At 46.2% G+C, this 19,779-nt stretch overlaps 1 protein-coding gene across 2 annotated transcripts in view; it reads right to left on the reverse strand.

Moving 5' to 3' along the window:
- Positions 1-3,649: 3,649 nt before the first annotated feature.
- The window catches only part of ADCY7 (adenylate cyclase 7), a 175,487-nt gene continuing 159,357 nt past the window's right edge, over positions 3,650-19,779 (reverse strand). For both annotated transcript variants that reach the window (XM_077288219.1, XM_077288220.1), the window contains exon 27: positions 3,650-6,254. In XM_077288219.1, coding sequence (XP_077144334.1) covers positions 6,108-6,254 — 147 coding nt within the window. In that variant the 3' untranslated portion in view covers positions 3,650-6,107. The remainder of the gene's footprint in view (positions 6,255-19,779) is intronic.

Below are 19,779 nucleotides of genomic sequence, written 5' to 3' on the forward strand. Positions count from 1 at the left end.
CCGAAAAGCTGTAGACCGCGTCCGAGGATCTGTCACAGAATGACGGCACATCGCTAGCGCATGCCCGTTATGGCGCCCGACAATAGGGATTAATGGCAGCGTTAACGGATTGCGTTATGCTGCGATGTAACGCAGTCTGTCTAAAGGACTGCCATAATGCAGTGTGACCCCAGCCTTATACTCGCCTTTCCACCAAAAATCTATTAATTTACATGTCCCACGACAAATTGGATGGTTTGAGCGGTCACATCTGTGATGTGACTGCTCACCACACCAGCCGGAACATGTTACTGGCAGTAACCTTCATTACATCACTGCCGACAATACGCAGCTGCATTCTCGCACTCAGCTCAGTGTGTTTCAGCTGGTGCAGTGAGAGGACGCATCACTGTGACCACTCGCCAAACCATCCGGCTTGTTGTGGACATGGGCATTAATTTTTGTCAGAAAGGTGAGTATAACGGTTACCCATTTATTCACCAAAAAATAAGAGGGTCTGAGTGTTTATTTCCAATAAAGGACTTTAATCCGTCATTATTAAATTTGACTATGTTGGTAGTGATAGGGGTGTCGTATTTACACCTCTCCATTACTAACCCCTCGGCTTGATTTCAGCAAACCATCGACTCCATAAACTATCTCACGTGCTACTACACCAGAGCCAGTGGGAAGCACAGAGGCTAAGCACCAAAATGGGCGCATCTAATGGATGTGCCCGCTTCTGGGGCAGCTGCAGGCTGATGTTCTTAATGTGGGAGGGGGTTCCCCTTATAAATAACCAGTAATGGCTAAGCAAACAGTTGTGAGCTGATATTAGTAGCCTGGGAACCTTTATGACTTTTGACCCCTTCCTAGATTACCAGCTGTCTGCTTTTCCTCAGCTGGTTAGGAAAAAGGGGGACCCCACACCGTGGTTGTTTTTTGTTTTTTTGTTTTTTCTTTTAAATACACTATAATATACACACAGCAGGTGCTGACTCCAACTCCCATCAGCATCCCCTGGTCTTGCTGATGACAGTGAGACCAGGCGACAATGATGAGAGCTGCATTCAGTGTTTGGGAACAGCAATAACTCTACTGCTTTTTCCCAGGCGCCGGTACGTGTCACACTTATGCGTGTGCATCACACATTTTGTGTGTGGGGCAAAAAAAAAAAAAGTATTACGGTTTTCCACATGGTCTGTGTGAAATATGTAACATCTGTGCTCCACCATTGAATACAATGGGTGTGCAAAGGTCTATTTGCAGTCTTTACAAAAAACAGACCTATTATGGGGGCCTTAACCTGTGTGGGAGTGCTCTGACCGCTCTGCATTCTCAGCAGTGAAAGTCACATCTGGCCTCTACATGCCATAAATGTCCAAGGCATATGTAGAGGACAAGGCAATAGCCTTTAAGACATTCAATGTTAACATCCAAAGAACTTAAAGTTCACACAATACTAATAATTAAACCTCCCCCCAACCCCCGTTTCGCAAAACTACAATATGACCGCACCTTATGAATAATCTTAAGACCATACCACAAGCCAATACATTGGTAAGTAAAGCGGCCCACTGTGCCCATAGGTAAATAACTGCATGAATAATTGTGCAAACAATTTCTCATAATACTCTGAGGAATTTGACCTACAGGATGGTTTAATCTGCAGCTGAACAAAAATTGAGAGTTAGTTACACAATGAAAACAATGACAAAGGCAATAAATTACATAGTAATTAGTCATCCATGGCACATAACAGGGAGTCTGCATAATAAATACAAACATGTGTTACAAAACTATTAACGTACAATATCCTCTGTGTGAAAGTTCGGAGACATAAATCGGCATGGATCACAGTGGTGCAGCAGGTTAGAAATAAGTTTCCTTGTGGCAGAAGTGATATTCATTATAGCCAGGAGCAGAACTATTAGTCTTACACCTATGGCAGAAGATGTGGCGTCTCGTTGGGCCTCTGCTAGACATGTGAAGCATTCTTTCTCTTTTGGCTTAATTTAGATCAAGATTTTGCATCACCCTTTTTGGCAGGTTTTAGAGGGGACCTGTCAGTATGATTTCAATACCTAAATTATGGGTGTACACTGTATGGTCATAAATCTGTGACTGCCCCTGTACCAGCTGCTGGCATGTGCTCTCTGCCCTCATTTAATGCCCGGCCCCCTACAGCTTCACATGCAGCTGGTGGTCATTCAGAGCCGAGGGGGCATGCTAGCAGCGAGGACACACTGACTAGATCCCACTGCAGCATACGATGGAGCCGTGTAAGGCTACTTTCACACTAGCGTCGTACTCGGCCCGTCGCTGTGCGTCGGGCCGACGTACCGACGCTAGCAGTGAATGCGCCGCACAACGGGGGCAGCGGATGCTGTTTTTCCACGCATCCGCTGCCGCATTGTGAGGTGCGGGCAGAGTTCCGGTCGGGCATGTGCGGTCGGAAATGGCCGTCCGTCGGCCGCAAAAAACGTTACAAGTAACGTTTTTTGCAGCCGACGGTCCGCCACAACACGGCGCAACCGTCGCACGACTGTTGCGACGTGTGGCAATGCAATGCTAATCAATGGTGAAAAAACGCATCCTGCAAGCACTTTTGCAGGATACGTTTTTTCAACCAAACGACGCATAGCGACGTGCAGTGCACGACGCTAGTGTGAAAGGCCTAAAGTGCCTTTTTTTCCCCCACTCATGCCGAGGCTGACTATATCACAATGTAACATGCCCCTGGATTAGGATCCTATATCATGGTGACAGGTTCCCTAGAAGACTTTTCTAGCTACCAACCTTTTCTAGGTGACTTAAGACACATTTTGCTCCTCATTAGTTACATATTTAAATTTTTTTTAATTGATGCAAATGGTCAGAATTCCTTCTTTTCGAATAGTAAAGCTCCCCTGCATTTAACCTTCCTTTTTAGAGGCCACTAGTAACTTCATAGAATATTCCGCTTTCTCACAAAGCATGAAACATGGCCCTAAAAGCAATTCTCCTGTTCCACCTTTAACTGAGCAAGTAGGCCCTTTGTGCAGTACAGGAAATCTGCTGCATTTAGAGGCCCAACGTTAAAATCTGTAATACGGACATTTTTAATCTTATCTAACAGTGTTCCAACTCCAGTCCTCAAGTCTCTGACTGGTTATGTTTTTAGGAATTCTTTAGTACTGTACATATGATGGAATTATCACCAGGTCAAACAAATCCTCTTGCGAACTGCAGTTGGGGGATCACTGTTCTAAAATAAAGTAATAAGTCTTAATTAAAATGTTACCTGTTTAGGTCTTTGTGGGCCACTGATGGATAGGAACCAAACAAATCTTGTATATTCTGGCCCTGCTCACATACTATTCATTCAGAAGTAAGGGAAGGATCATTGGCAGTAAACTACTGGATCAAGAGGCACACAGGCATATGAACAATCCTAAACTGTGGCACAAATTGCTAAATGCATCCTGCAGATTAATAATTACACAAGTCCACAATAATGCATTGATGAATTAATACGGCATAAATAGAAACACTGAACAATCTCACTCAAGGGAGCTTCATATAGGTCCCTCCGGAGGCCGACGCTGGAGAGCTACAGTGCTCCATATCTCCTTTGATCGGAGATATGGAGCATGTCACAGTGTCTATTTTTTTTTTTTTTTTTTTTTTTAAGAACAGACTTATGCACTGGGAAACTGGTGCAACCCCCCCCTGCACCCACACCTCAATAGGGTCTCTCATTTGTCCCCACATCTAGTTTTAGGGTTTTCAAGAGTGTTTAGGATCGCCACCTGTTCACAAGGAGATTGAAGTGACATGAACATTTCATAGCAGTAGACAAACCTGTGTGTCAGGAGTTGGGGGTCTCACCATCATTTGGATTCTCCTCAAAGATTGTACAAAAATCTGAAATCCAGTAATATACCCTATCACCAGATATCAGACTTTTGTACAATCTATGAGAATCCAAATGATGTTTGTCCACTTACCAATCTTAAAAACAAAAGTAGGTGGGGAAAAAAATGCCTCCGATCCAAAGTGACCTATGCACAATTGATATGTTCTTCCTGATGGTCTCAAAAGCCCTTAAAAACGTGAGGGAGATATTGGTGAAAGTAAAGAATGTTAGTAAAGCAGAAATGCAAGCTGTTAGTGGCCTCAAATGTGATGATAATATAGTCAGTAAGTCGTCTAACAAAGGAGGAAGTCTAGTTATTATGGATACTACAGCAGATGCGGATCACCATTTTGAACGACAAAGGGTATGAGAGACTCCACTCTAACCCGGTTTATGCTTTATCAATTCATCATTGCATTATTTTAGTGGTTGCATTTATTGTTGTAATAATTACCGTAATCTGCAGGTCACAATTTGTGCCCAAGTTTAGGATTTGCTAATATCTGTTTTTTCCTTTTAAAGCCAGGTGGATTTTTTGGATTATACTATATTGAAAATTCTCTATTTATTTACCCTTGCTAGAGCGCTTTATACCTTGAGTGGTAGAAACTTCATCTTCCACCATTGGATGTGTTTCTGAATTTACGGGATCAGAAACGCATAGAGCCTGATTCATTAAGACTGGCGTTGTGCAAGGTCCAGACTTACAAGGACAGTCGGCACAGAATGACTGTTCACACCAAGCACAGGCGCATCATGGCGGGGCCTAGGATTTACATGCAGTAAATTCGAGCGCTGCTGCATGCGCCACCAACTCTTCACTCTTTGGGGATTCTAGTCCCGGAGACATCTATCATCCATGGTATATCCTATAGACGTGCAATAAATTACTCTTCTGATACAACCCCTTTGTTCTTGCAGTTTCTGAACAGCCAAGATTTCACTTACTTAAAATAATTTTAAAGCAAAACAAATAGTGAAATACTTGTCTTCCTTTATTCCTAAATAAAGACGGGCAGGATGTACCATGGGCATTCTCTCAGGCGAACATATAACTAATAGGACACGTCTGCAGCCGGATGCTGATAAATACTGTTATTCAATAAGTGACTAGAACACTACAGTATATACAAATATTCCAGCATATAAGGAAGGCGCGCACTGCTGTAATAGGAGGAAAGAATGGCCCCTGCTCCAAGACGCTACTGCAGTGCCGACTATATGCACAACGCACAGGACTCCTGGTTAATATAACCACTGACTGTGCTATATCTCTCCTGTCGCCAAGAGCGGCAGTGAACTGGAAGTATGGCTTTCACTACTATACATCCCTTGTAGAGCTATTTAAACATTTTTTTTCTCTTTTGACTTAAGATAATCCAATAAGGTCTAAAATACCTATTGTCACCGTATGGAGTGTTGCATACATCGCCTACACTGCCTTGTTCTTTTTAGTTGCAGTATTTTGCGATAAAATACGTCAGATGTGGACTCGTATTGTACCGAACTGTATGAAACAAGTCCTACTGTAAAAACAACAGGTTTTATCAAACCCAGAGCTAAAAAAAAAAAAATGACCAAAAAAAATTAAATTCTGACATCAGGTTTCTCAAAGAAACAATGTCTCGGTCTTGTTCCTTTGCTCTACAATGGAACAGTAATCTGGGAAGTATGAGTCTAATCCATCAGCGTGTCCTATGCACTGTGCCGCTGGAATCTTACCCAGCCAACCCACGCTTTCAGACCGCACAGATGGACCTACACTCTTCGGGCTAGTAGGTATAGTCGGCGTTCTTCCTCCATTCTTCCATGCTCTTGGTGAATTTATTGGTCTATAACAGAAGGCTGATTTGGCTCATACGGTACAAATTACACCTTCTCAGAACTTTTCCCTATTTCTATAAAAAGAAAGCAGTTTCAGCCTTGTAAACGAACACTTAAAATTTTTTTTTTAAAAAGCAACAACCTTGAGGTATAATCCGCCCTGTCATCTGGCAAACCCAACCTCCACTGTTGGGTTGAGAAAAAAAATACTGTGCATGTAGCAAACTTCCCGTAATATTCTTCTGCCATTTCTAATGCAAGGTATTAAACCATTGGCAACAGTTCGGTAAATGGCATCTCTTCCAGTCGGATGCTCGCTTTACTAGTCTTCATATAAAATTAGGCAGCATGTAAAACTTTCTTCTGTACTTTTAAAATGTTCTGGGTAAAATAATCAGGGGCAAAGTCAGTTTATGCCAATGCTCTGAGATTTGGCCATGTCTGTACAAACAAAGTACGTCCGGAGTTCTCCCTTCCCTTTAACATTGATCAGACCTCGGCACTCACAGGAATAACCCAATCCTTCCAAAATGCGACATGTCTCTTCTGTCACCTGGGAAGAATAAACAAAGACAGATATATAGTCACCGAGAGAGCGTGGAGATATTGAAACAAGACTTTAGCCATAGCCTCAAGTTTGCTTAATTTCACTTGACTTAAAAAGTGTATCTGTCATTTTATCAAAATCTGAAATAAATGCATGAGCTCGTAGCTCTGGTGCTTCTGATGCCGTTATTTGTATGAACAATGCCTTTCAGCTGCTGCCCCATTTACAGACAGCAGCTAGTATTCAATGGGTGATTAGTGTTACATATCCTGAGCTGTCAACATGCAACTTCCACCATTTCTGCAGATCGTGATGAGATGCCAGCCCTAACCTCTCCTTTCTGTATTCTTGCATGAGATGTGACAGGGGAGAGCTAGAATTTACACACAGCAGCACAGTAGTGAGAACCGGAGGAGAGATAGACGTGACAGCGGCACAGTGAGAGCGAGTGAGAAGATCAAGTGACATCAACACAGTGAGCCAGCGAGAAGATCAAGTGACATCAACACAGTGAGCCAGCGAGGAGATCAAGTGACAGCAACACAGTGAGAGCCAGCGAGGAGATCAAGTGACAGCAGACTGAGAGCCAGCGAGATCAAGTGATAGCAACACAGTGAGCCAGTGAGGAGATCAGGTGACAGCAACACAATGAGAGCCAGCGAGGAGATCAAGTGACAGCAACACAGTGAGAGCAAGCGAGGAGATCAAGTGACAGCAACACAGTGAGAGCCAGCGAGGAGATCAAGTGACAGCAGACTGAGAGCCAGCGAGATCAAGTGATAGCAACACAGTGAGAGCCAGCGAGGAGATCAAGTGACAGCAGACTGAGAGCCAGCGAGATCAAGTGATAGCAACACAGTGAGCCAGTGAGGAGATCAGGTGACAGCAACACAATGAGAGCCAGCGAGGAGATCAAGTGACAGCAACACAGTGAGAGCCAGCGAGGAGATCAAGTGACAGCAGACTGAGAGCCAGCGAGATCAAGTGATAGCAACACAGTGAGCCAGTGAGGAGATCAGGTGACAGCAACACAATGAGAGCCAGCGAGGAGATCAAGTGACAGCAACACAGTGAGAGCCAGCGAGGAGATCAAGTGACAGCAGACTGAGAGCCAGCGAGATCAAGTGATAGCAACACAGTGAGCCAGTGAGATCAGGTGACAGCAACACAATGAGAGCCAGCGAGGAGATCAAGTGACAGCAACACAGTGAGAGCCAGCGAGGAGATCAAGTGACAGCAACACAGTGAGGAGATCAAGTGACAGCAACACAATGAGAGCCAGCGAGGAGATCAAGTGACAGCAACACAGTGAGAGCCAGCGAGGAGATCAAGTGACAGCAGACTGAGAGCCAGCGAGATCAAGTGATAGCAACACAGTGAGCCAGTGAGGAGATCAGGTGACAGCAACACAATGAGAGCCAGCGAGGAGATCAAGTGACAGCAACACAGTGAGAGCAAGCGAGGAGATCAAGTGACAGCAACACAGTGAGAGCCAGCGAGGAGATCAAGTGACAGCAACACAGTGAGAACCAGTGATGAAATTAAGGTGACAGCTACTGAAGAGATCAAGGTGATAATAAAATCACTGAGCCAGAGAAGAGATTGAGCTGACATCGGCACATGAGAAGAAGATATTGAGGTGAAAGCAGCACACTTACAGCCAGGAAGATCAAAGTAAAAGCAGCCCAGGAAGAGCAAGAGAAGAGATTGTGATGACAGCAGCACAGTGAGAAGAGATCGAGGTGACTGCATCAAAATGATAAAGAGGAGATCGAGGTGCCAACAAAGGTAGAAAGGAAACATTTAACAAAAACAGCAGTATGAATAGTTATGGTAAATTATGTTCAGTTGCAATTCAATATGTCTATGTGTTTCCTGTGTAGAGATGGGCGAACTCGAACAGTAAAGTTCAGCGTCCGTACCGAACACTAGGTACGGACTGGGTCTGAAATTCGCCCCTGGCATTTGAAATCACACAGGCCCATGTTGTCCCCATCCCCATGAACCAGAGGGGATATATTACTAATATTGCCCTGGATGGTGGAAAGGAAGATTTACTACAAGACCAATATGTCTAAAGATACCCGTGTCCTGCTGGGGTAAGTGACCAAGTCAGCCACTTTGTGCTCCATCACAACTCTTAAGAGTATGCGTATCTTGAGAACACGGATTCTGTTAACAACGAAGCAGACAAGGTGGCCCATGACCAGACAGGCCCTTCTTGCAGATGGCCAGTATGGCCCTGTTTTCCACCTCACTTAAGAAATTGAAATCAATGAACAGATTGGTTAGATGTGTTGCGCAGCTATGTCTCTTTTCCTGACCTTCCCACAGGTGCCGGGAGTCATATTGATGGCCCAGTGGTTAGCACTGCTGCTGTCCAATGCTGGTGCCCTGGGTTCAACTCTGACTGAGGACAGTGAGATTCCTCCACTCAGGTGTATTTTAGAAATTGTAATCAGTGACTGCAAATTGGACCTGCTAAAGTTTTTCCTGACCTTCCCATAGGTGCTGGGAGTCCTATAGATGACTTACCCAAAGATTAGCACTCGGGCAGCATGATGGCGCAGTTGTTTGCACTGCTGCTGTCCAATGTTGGTGTCCTGGGTTCAACTCTGACTGAGGACAATGAGATTCCTCTTCTCGGATATTTTAGAAATTGTAGTCAGTGATTGTAATAGTACCTTCACTAGTATTTTTTCTGACCTTCCCATAAATGCTGAGAGTCCTATTGATGATCTGGCCAGAAATAATCTCTCAGGCAGCACAGTGGCTCAGTGGTTACCTCCATTGCCATCCTACACTTGGGTCCTTAAAGGGCTGAGTGATGGCTGGGAGGCGTTTGTGTCCGGGGGGAAAAGACATGCCCCCCGGACAGACTACAGGTATGGCGGGCAAATTAAAAAAACGAATATTGCAGTGTTGGAAGGGACCCCAAATAAAAGAGCCACCTTGACAGAATGCAGCATTAGTGCTGCACAAGGTGGCTCTTTTAGTTAAAAACGCCAGGGGGGGGGTGACAGGTTCCCTTTAATTCCACTCTGAGGTTGATGAGATTTCTCCTCTCAAACACATCTTAGATAATGAAATCAGAGACCTCAAATGAAGCCTGCTATTCCTTTTCATGAGCTGTCGGTGGGCACTGATAGACAGATTGATGACCTATCCATCAGGTAATTCTCAGGTAGCATGGTGGCTCAGTGGTTAGCTCGATTACCTGTCAATGCTTGGGTCCTTAGTTTAATCCTAACTGAGGTCTGAGTAATTCTACCTCTCAGTTGTACTTCAGAAATTGTAAATGGACCTGCTCTAGTTTTTCCTTATCTTCCCATAGTTGCTGGTATTAATATCAATGACTTTGACCCAGGATATCTTTCGAGCAGCACGGTAGCCCAGTGGAAATCTCTGGTGCTTTGAAGCATGGGAGGCCAGGGTTCAAATCCCACCATGGGAAATTGCAAAGGGACCTCCTTTAGTTTTTCCTTATCTTCCCATAGTTGCTGGTAGTAATATTAATGACTTTGCCAAAGATTATTTTCTGAGCAGCACGGTAGCCCAGTGGCAAGCACAGGTGCTTTGCAGCATGGGATTCCAGGGTTCTAATCCCACCATGGATGACACTGCAAGGAGTTTGTATGTTCTCTCTGTGCTCAGGTGGTCTGCCACCCTTGCTCTAAAGACATACAGGTAGGGGCCAGCGATGATGGTGTAACCTGTACAGCATTCAGAAGGGCTGCTTGCCCCCTTCCTTGGGCAAGTATCCTGATTGGATGAATGTTCTGGTACAGTACAATTAACAAGAAATTCACTTGCCCCATAGCGGGGTTGATGTCATTTTTGAATTGTCAGGTGACATCAAGCCCATGGATTAGTAATGGAGAGGTGTCTATAAGACATCTTTCCATTACTAATCCTATGGTTACATAGTAAATAAAGACACAGCCAGAATAAAGTATTTTATTTGAAATAAAACAACACTTTTTTTATTTAAAAATAACACAAAAGTCGTACTCCTTTAACGCCCAATTCCATTGAATCCCTGTAATAAAACAAAAATAAAACAATATCTCTCACCCGTACGTCGTTCTGTCCCATGCCGTAATCCATGTCTGGGGGATAAATAGTTTTTAACCTGGACGGTGCCAAGTTGCGATCGTCCAGGTTGAGAACCACTGGTGAATGAGCTGCTGCGAGCGCAGCACTAGTGACTAGCGGTGACGTCACTGATGCTGCGTTCTCAGTCGGGCTGAACAGCGATGACCTCGGTGAAATCTTTTCTCACTGTGCTGGTGGGGATCTCGTCGAGGTCAAGGCAGTTCAGCCCAGCAGCAGCCTCAGTAACTAGCAGTAACCTCGATGACATCACTGCTAGTCACTGACAGCTCATTCATCAGTGGTTCTCAGCCTGGACAGTCGCATCTTGGCACCGTCCAGGTTGAAAATGGTTTATGCCCCAGACATGGATTACAACGGACAGGTGAGACATATTGTTGGTTTTGATTTTTGCTTTATTACAGGAGAAAAGGGATTTAGTGGATTTATCCTTTAGGTGAGTATTCCAATTTTATTTAAAAATAGCAAATAGTTATAGTGTGTTTTGTTTTATTTCAAATAAAAGACTTTATTCTGGCTGTGTCTTTACCAATAACTATAAGATTAGTAAAGGACAGGTGTCTTATAGATGCCTCTTCATTACTAATCCATGGGCTTGATGTCACCTGAAAATACAAAGGTGACATCAACCCCAAAAATATGAACCCCACTTGCCACAGCTACAGGGAAAGTGGGAAGAGCAGGGCAAAACACCAGAACCGGCGAATAGATGCCCCCTTTCTGGGCGGCTACGAGCTGCTATTTTTTAGGTGGGGGAGGGGACAATTATCCATGGCCTCTTACCAGCCTGGGAATACTAGCCCCCAGCTGTCTGCTTTAGCTTGGCTGGTTGTCAAAAAATGGGGGGGGAGGGGAAGAGATCCCACACCGTTTTTTTAAACTATTTAAATAATTAAAAAATATGGCGTGGAAACCCCTCTATTCTTGGTAACCAGCCTTGGTGAAGCTGACAGCTGAGGATTGCCGGCCCCATCTGTGAGTTTTGTATGACTGGTTATCAAAAATACAGGAGAACCCATGCAGCTTTTTCTATTATTAGGGCTCATACCCATATGTGAGAAAAAAACGGTTCATAATCTGGAACGGAAAAACGGACAAGTAACATGCAAGTGTCATGGGAGTACAATGCAATTTTCACACCTAGCATCCGATTTACATCTGAGTGCATTGCGATTTTAACATGAACTTTTACATACAGCAATTCTCTGTCATTTACACATCATTTTCAAAGGAAATATTCATCAAAACACCTAATATATATATATAAATGGTGGGTAATTGATAGAGGAAAAGATGGAAATTCCTGTGCACATACAGTAAAATCAAACTGACAGGTTAGAATATATACATACAATATATGTGCGTATATGTGTATGTATATATATATATATATATATATATATATATATAATCATATAATCAGGAGTAATGTCAATGAATATAAATTATATATATATATATTTATATTCATTGACATTACTCCTGAGAGAGATATATATATATATATATATATATATACACACACATACATACTAGCTATTTCCAGCCAGCTAACGCTCGGCACGCTCATTGCTAACTAATTAACGCTGCTGGTGATTAAACTAAAGTAAATAATGACAACATTCAATAGCGCTTGCGCAGGTGGTAAATTAACTTAAAATAAATTTTATTGCCTCGTTCGTATCTTCAGTTAACCATGCTTGAAACTGCTGAGGATATTCATTTACTTCACGCAAGTGTATAGTACCACTTCCGCAGCATGACGCAAACTTTGCACTGTGTAATTTTTCTTTCCAAAAGTGAGATGCACCGCAATCACTACACGTAACGTCTCACTTCCCCACATGTTCACTGGGTATATTCTGTGGATTTCTTGCTGCATACCTCGAAGGTGGGGGCAGTTTACGTCGACAGGCATTGTTGTTTTCAACTTCCGCAGGTGTCAAATTCCTTCTACGTTGACGCTGGTTATATATATCCGCTTCCCTTCTTTCTGTCACTTGATTGATATAAACCTTGTGATATCTCCCTCTGTCCTTATCAATCTGCTCAGGTGTTCGTTGTTGATAACCAATCCTACGATTTTGTTGAAATTGTTGTTGTCGATCAGCTACTGCATCGTTGTCTGGATTTTCCTGCGGCCTGTGAGATGGACCTGGCGACTTTTCTTGGCTCATTTTGTTTGGGAGAATGCAGATGCAATTAAATGTACATTTACCTTGGCTGAATTACATAGAAGGGAAGTGCTGCGTGTGGTTATGTGGGGGAACGGAGACTCGTGTTGTAATGTGGGGGGGCGGAGCCTCGGGTGGTAATGTGTGGGGACGGAACCTCGTGTGGTAATGTGGGGGAACGGAACCTCGTGTGGTAATGTGTGGGGACGGAACCTCGTGTGGTAATGTGTGAGGACGGAGCCTCGTGTGGTAATGTGTGAGGACGGAGCCTCGTGTGGTAATGTGGGGGAGCGGGATTATGTGTGGGTAATGTGGTGGGGGGGCGGGATTGTGTGTGGTATTGTGGTGGGGGGCGGGATTGTGTGTGATGTGGTGGGGGGGCGAGATTATGTGTGGTGATGTGGTGGGGGGGCGAGATTATGTGTGGTGATGTGGTGGGGGGCGAGATTATGTGTGGTGATGTGGTGGGGGGCGGGATTGTGTGTGGTGATGTTGTTGGGGGAGGGATTGTGTGTGGTGATGTGGTGGGGGGGCGGGATTAGCGAGTAATCCCGATGCTATATATATATATATATATATATGTCTATAATATAACACTGGGAGCGTCACTCTGTCCGAAGCCTTTATAGACTGCGCAAGCGCCGGCGCAGTCTGGACCCCACAGAGCGACGCTCCCAGGAGATCGCGGTATGCGTAAGCACTGAACGCACACCACAATCTCCAACGGAGAAGCAGGGACGTGCCGGGAGGGTGAGTATGCAATATTTACCTGTCCTCCGTTCCACCGATGCGCGCTACTCCATCCTCACCTCCTCTGCCTGCGACGTTCAGTTCAGAGGGCGCGATGACGTGCTTAATGCGCGCCGCCCTCTGACTGAACAGTCACAGGCAGAGGACCCCGGAAGACAGAAGCGCGCAGCAGTAGAACGGGGAACAGGTAAGTATAGCAAGTGCCGGGGGCCTGAGCAAGCGGCGACTCCGGCACTTGACCCCCACAGCGCGCCGGTGTCCCCGCCTGCTCAGGCCCCCAGCGCCCAGCACAGCCGCCCGCACTCTCAGCACCAGCCCGCACTCAGCACCGCCCCGCACTCAGCACCGCCACGCACAGCCGCCCGCACTCAGCACCGCCACGCACAGCCGCCCGCACTCAGCACCGCCACGCACAGCCGCCCGCACTCAGCACCGCCACGCACAGCCGCCCGCACTCAGCACCACAGCCGCCCGCACTCAGCACAGCCGCACTCGGGCAGTAGAGCCGGAGAGAGAAAGATGAGAACAACATATGGCAGAATGGGTGCAGTACATTACAACAGAATGGGGGCACAGGATGGGAGCAGCACATGACAGAATGGGGGCGCAGGATGGGAGCACCACATGATATACACACACATACATACTAGCTATTTCCAGCCAGCTAACGCTCGGCACGCTCATTGCTAACTAATTAACGCTGCTGGTGATTAAACTAAAGTAAATAATGACAACATTCAATAGCGCTTGCGCAGGTGGTAAATTAACTTAAAATAAATTTTATTGCCTCGTTCGTATCTTCAGTTAACCATGCTTGAAACTGCTGAGGATATTCATTTACTTCACGCAAGTGTATAGTACCACTTCCGCAGCATGACGCAAACTTTGCACTGTGTAATTTTTCTTTCCAAAAGTGAGATGCACCGCAATCACTACACGTAACGTCTCACTTCCCCACATGTTCACTGGGTTCACTGGGATTTCTTGCTGCATACCTCGAAGGTGGGGGCAGTTTACGTCGACAGGCATTGTTGTTTTCAACTTCCGCAGGTGTCAAATTCCTTCTACGTTGACGCTGGTTATATATATCCGCTTCCCTTCTTTCTGTCACTTGATTGATATAAACCTTGTGATATCTCCCTCTGTCCTTATCAATCTGCTCAGGTGTTCGTTGTTGATAACCAATCCTACGATTTTGTTGAAATTGTTGTTGTCGATCAGCTACTGCATCGTTGTCTGGATTTTCCTGCGGCCTGTGAGATGGACCTGGCGACTTTTCTTGGCTCATTTTGTTTGGGAGAATGCAGATGCAATTAAATGTACATTTACCTTGGCTGAATTACATAGAAGGGAAGTGCTGCGTGTGGTTATGTGGGGGAACGGAGACTCGTGTTGTAATGTGGGGGGGCGGAGCCTCGGGTGGTAATGTGTGGGGACGGAACCTCGTGTGGTAATGTGGGGGAACGGAACCTCGTGTGGTAATGTGTGGGGACGGAACCTCGTGTGGTAATGTGTGAGGACGGAGCCTCGTGTGGTAATGTGTGAGGACGGAGCCTCGTGTGGTAATGTGGGGGAGCGGGATTATGTGTGGGTAATGTGGTGGGGGGGCGGGATTGTGTGTGGTATTGTGGTGGGGGGCGGGATTGTGTGTGATGTGGTGGGGGGGCGAGATTATGTGTGGTGATGTGGTGGGGGGGCGAGATTATGTGTGGTGATGTGGTGGGGGGGCGAGATTATGTGTGGTGATGTGGTGGGGGGCGAGATTATGTGTGGTGATGTGGTGGGGGGCGGGATTGTGTGTGGTGATGTTGTTGGGGGAGGGATTGTGTGTGGTGATGTGGTGGGGGGGCGGGATTAGCGAGTAATCCCGATGCTATATATATATGTCTATAATATAACACTGGGAGCGTCACTCTGTCCGAAGCCTTTATAGACTGCGCAAGCGCCGGCGCAGTCTGGACCCCACAGAGCGACGCTCCCAGGAGATCGCGGTATGCGTAAGCACTGAACGCACACCACAATCTCCAACGGAGAAGCAGGGACGTGCCGGGAGGGTGAGTATGCAATATTTACCTGTCCTCCGTTCCACCGATGCGCGCTACTCCATCCTCACCTCCTCTGCCTGCGACGTTCAGTTCAGAGGGCGCGATGACGTGCTTAATGCGCGCCGCCCTCTGACTGAACAGTCACAGGCAGAGGACCCCGGAAGACAGAAGCGCGCAGCAGTAGAACGGGGAACAGGTAAGTATAGCAAGTGCCGGGGGCCTGAGCAAGCGGCGACTCCGGCACTTGACCCCCACAGCGCGCCGGTGTCCCCGCCTGCTCAGGCCCCCAGCGCCCAGCACAGCCGCCCGCACTCTCAGCACCAGCCCGCACTCAGCACCGCCCCGCACTCAGCACCGCCACGCACAGCCGCCCGCACTCAGCACCGCCACGCACAGCCGCCCGCACTCAGCACCGCCACGCACAGCCGCCCGCACTCAGCACCACAGCCGCCCGCACTCAGCACAGCCGCACTCGGGCAGTAGAGCCGGAGAGAGAAAGATGAGAACAACATATGGCAGAATGGGTGCAGTACATTACAACAGAATGGGGGCACAGGATGGGAGCAGCACATGACAGAATGGGGGCGCAGGATGGGAGCACCACATGACAGAATGGGGGCGCAGGATGGGAGCACCACATGACAGAATGCGCACAATGGCAGCAGCACATGACAGAATGGGGGCGCACACATGACAGGATGGGGGTGCAGAATGGGAGCAGCACATGACAGAATGGGGGCACAGCATGGGAGCAGCACATGACAGAATGGGGGCACAGGATGGGAGCAGCACATGACAGAATGGGGGCACAGGATGGGAGCAGCACATGACAGGATGGGGGTGTAGGATGGAGCAGCATATCGCAGGATGGGAGCACATGACAGGATGGAGCAGCACATGATAGGATGGGGGCGCAGGATGGAACAGCACATGACAGGATGGGGGCGCAGGATGGGAGAACATTACAGGATGGGGGCGCAGGATGGGAACACATGACAGGATGGGAGAGCAAGATGGGAGCAGCACATACCAGGATGGAGACCATATACCAATATAAATGCTCGCCACCCGGGCGTAGAACGGGTTCAATAGCTAGTATATATTATATTGCATAGAGAGATAGATAGAAGAAAAGCTGGTAATACATCTGTTGGGTTCTGTAAAATCACTGCAGGAGCCGACAGGATAGAAGATATGGATTACAAAAAGTAAGTACATATGATGTGTGCAAAACTGTAAAATGCTGCGGAATATGTTGGCGCTATATAAAAATAATTATTAGAATAGGTAGATACAGTGGGGCAAAAAAGTATTTAGTCATTCAGCAATAGTGCAAGTTCCACCACTTAAAAAGATGAGAGACGTCTGTAATTTACATCATGTGTGGTTATGTGGGGGAACGGAGACTCGTGTTGTAATGTAATGTGGGGGGGCGGAGCCTCGGGTGGTAATGTGTGGGGACGGAACCTCGTGTGGTAATGTGGGGGAACGGAACCTCGTGTGGTAATGTGTGGGGACGGAACCTCGTGTGGTAATGTGTGAGGACGGAGCCTCGTGTGGTAATGTGTGAGGACGGAGCCTCGTGTGGTAATGTGTGAGGACGGAGCCTCGTGTGGTAATGTGGGGGAGCGGGATTATGTGTGGTAATGTGGTGGGGGGGCGGGATTGTGTGTGGTATTGTGGTGGGGGGCGGGATTGTGTGTGGTGTGGTGGGGGGCGGGATTATGTGTGGTGATGTGGTGGGGGGGCGAGATTATGTGTGGTGATGTGGTGGGGGGCGAGATTATGTGTGGTGATGTGGTGGGGGGCGGGATTGTGTGTGGTGATGTTGTTGAAATTTTGTTTCTGACCAAATACTTATTTTCCATCTCAATACTTTGTAATATATCCTTTGTTGGCAATGACAGAGGTCAAACGTTTTCTGTAAGTCTTCACAAGGTTGCCACACACTGTTGTTGGTATGTTGGCCCATTCCTCCATGCAGATCTCCTCTAGAGCAGTGATGTTTTTGGCTTTTTGCTTGGCAACACGGACTTTCAACTCCCTCCAAAGGTTTTCTATAGGGTTGAGATCTGGAGACTGGCTAGGCCACTCCAGGACCTTGAAAAGCTTCTTACGAAGCCACTCCTTCGTTGCCCTGGCGGTGTGCTTTGGATCATTGTCATGTTGAAAGACCCAGCCACGTTTCATCTTCAATGCCCTTGCTGATGGAAGGAGGTTTGCACTCAAAATCTCACGATACATGGCCCCATTCATTCTTTCATGTACCCGGATCAGTCGTCCTGGCCCCTTTGCAGAGAAACAGCCCCAAAGCATGATGTTTCCACCACCATGCTTTACAGTAGGTATGGTGTTTGATGGATGCAACTCAGTATTCTTTTTCCTCCAAACACGACAAGTTGTGTTTCTACCAAACAGTTCCAGTTTGGTTTCATCAGACCATAGGACATTCTCCCAAAACTCCTCTGGATCATCCAAATGCTCTCTAGCAAACTTCAGACGGGCCCGGACATGTACTGGCTTAAGCAGTGGGACACGTCTGGCACTGCAGGATCTGAGTCCATGGTGGCGTAGTGTGTTACTTATGGTAGGCCTTGTTACATTGGTCCCAGCTCTCTGCAGTTCATTCACTAGGTCCCCCCGCGTGGTTCTGGGATTTTGCTCACCGTTCTTGTGATCATTCTGACCCCACAGGGTGGGATTTTGCGTGGAGCCCCAGATCGAGGGAGATTATCAGTGGTCTTGAATGTCTTCCATTTTCTAATTATTGCTCCCACTGTTGATTTCTTCACTCCAAGCTGGTTGGCTATTGCAGATTCAGTCTTCCCAGCCTGGTGCAGGGCTACAATTTTGTTTCTGGTGTCCTTTGACAGCTCTTTGGTCTTCACCATAGTGGAGTTTGGAGTCAGACTGTTTGAGGGTGTGCACAGGTGTCTTTTTATACTGATAACAAGTTTAAACAGGTGCCATTACTACAGGTAATGAGTGGAGGAAAGAGGAGACTCTTAAAGAAGAAGTTACAGGTCTGTGAGAGCCAGAAATCTTGATTGTTTGTTTCTGACCAAATACTTATTTTCCACCATAATATGCAAATAAAATGATAAAAAAACAGACTGTGATTTTCTGGATTTTTTTTTCTCAGTTTGTCTCCCATAGTTGAGGTCTACCTATGATGTAAATTACAGACGCCTCTCATCTTTTTAAGTGGTGGAACTTGCACTATTGCTGAATGACTAAATACTTTTTTGCCCCACTGTATATAGATGTCAGTGACAAATACAAGTAGTACAGTGTGTGTGTGCAAATTACAGGACATGTATTTAATTAATAAAAGATTGTTTTAAAAGAGGGAAAGCCGATGACTGGGGCTGATGTTTATAGCCTGGGAAGGGGGTAATACCCATGGAGCTTCCCAGGCTATTAATATCAGCTCACAACTGTATACTTAGCCTTTACTGGCTATTAAAATGGGGGACCCTCCAAAAAATGATATGGGGTTCCCCCATAATTAATAACCAGCAAAGGCTATACAGGCAGCTGTGGGCTGATATTAATAGCCTAGGAAGGGGTCATGGATAAAAACATCAGCTCTCAGCCGCCCCAGAAAAGGCGCATCTCTAAGATGCGCCAATTCTGGCACAGAGCCTCGCTCTTCCCACTTGCACTGTAGCAGTGGCAAGTGGGCTAATGGGGGGTTAATGTCACCATAAGGTGACATCAAGCCCCGAGGTTAGTAATAGAGAGGTGTCAATAAGACGCCCCCATTACTAACCCCATAGTCACATTGTAAGAAAACACAGACACCCAGAAAAAAGTCCTTTATTTGAAAGAAACACAGACTCCTTTATTATTCTTAATTAAACTATACTTCCAACCTTACCTAATTAATGCGAAGCCCTCGATTTCCTGTAATAAAAGTAAAATAACAAACCAAAAATATACCATACCTGTCCGTAGTTGTGTCCCACGCAGTAATCCATATCTGGGGGATATACAGTTTTCAACCTGGATGGTGCCAAGATGCGACAGTCATGGCTGAAAACCACTGGCGAATGAGATGCTGCGAGCGCAGCTTCAGTGACTAGCGGTGATGTCACGGAGGCTGCCCTTCCATCCGGCCTGAAATGAGGTGAACTCTGGACCGTGGGAAAATGCACTGACATCTATATATCTACCTATTCTATATGTATTTACTGTAATCCATCTCTTCTATCATGTCGGTTCCTGGAGTGATTTTACAGAAGCCAGCAGATGAATTACCGGCTTTTCTTCTATCTATGTAATATAAATACATGTATACTGTATATGTGTGTGTCACTGATATATATCTATTCTAACCTGTCAGTGTGATTTTACTGTACGCAGCACATGAATTGCCGGCTTTTCATAGAACACCAGTGCGAGAAATCGGACAGCACTCGCATTGTCTGAGTGCTGTGATTTTTTTTC

This window comes from Ranitomeya variabilis, chromosome 2 (genome assembly GCF_051348905.1).
Source record: "Ranitomeya variabilis isolate aRanVar5 chromosome 2, aRanVar5.hap1, whole genome shotgun sequence".
NCBI lineage: Eukaryota > Metazoa > Chordata > Amphibia > Anura > Dendrobatidae > Ranitomeya > Ranitomeya variabilis.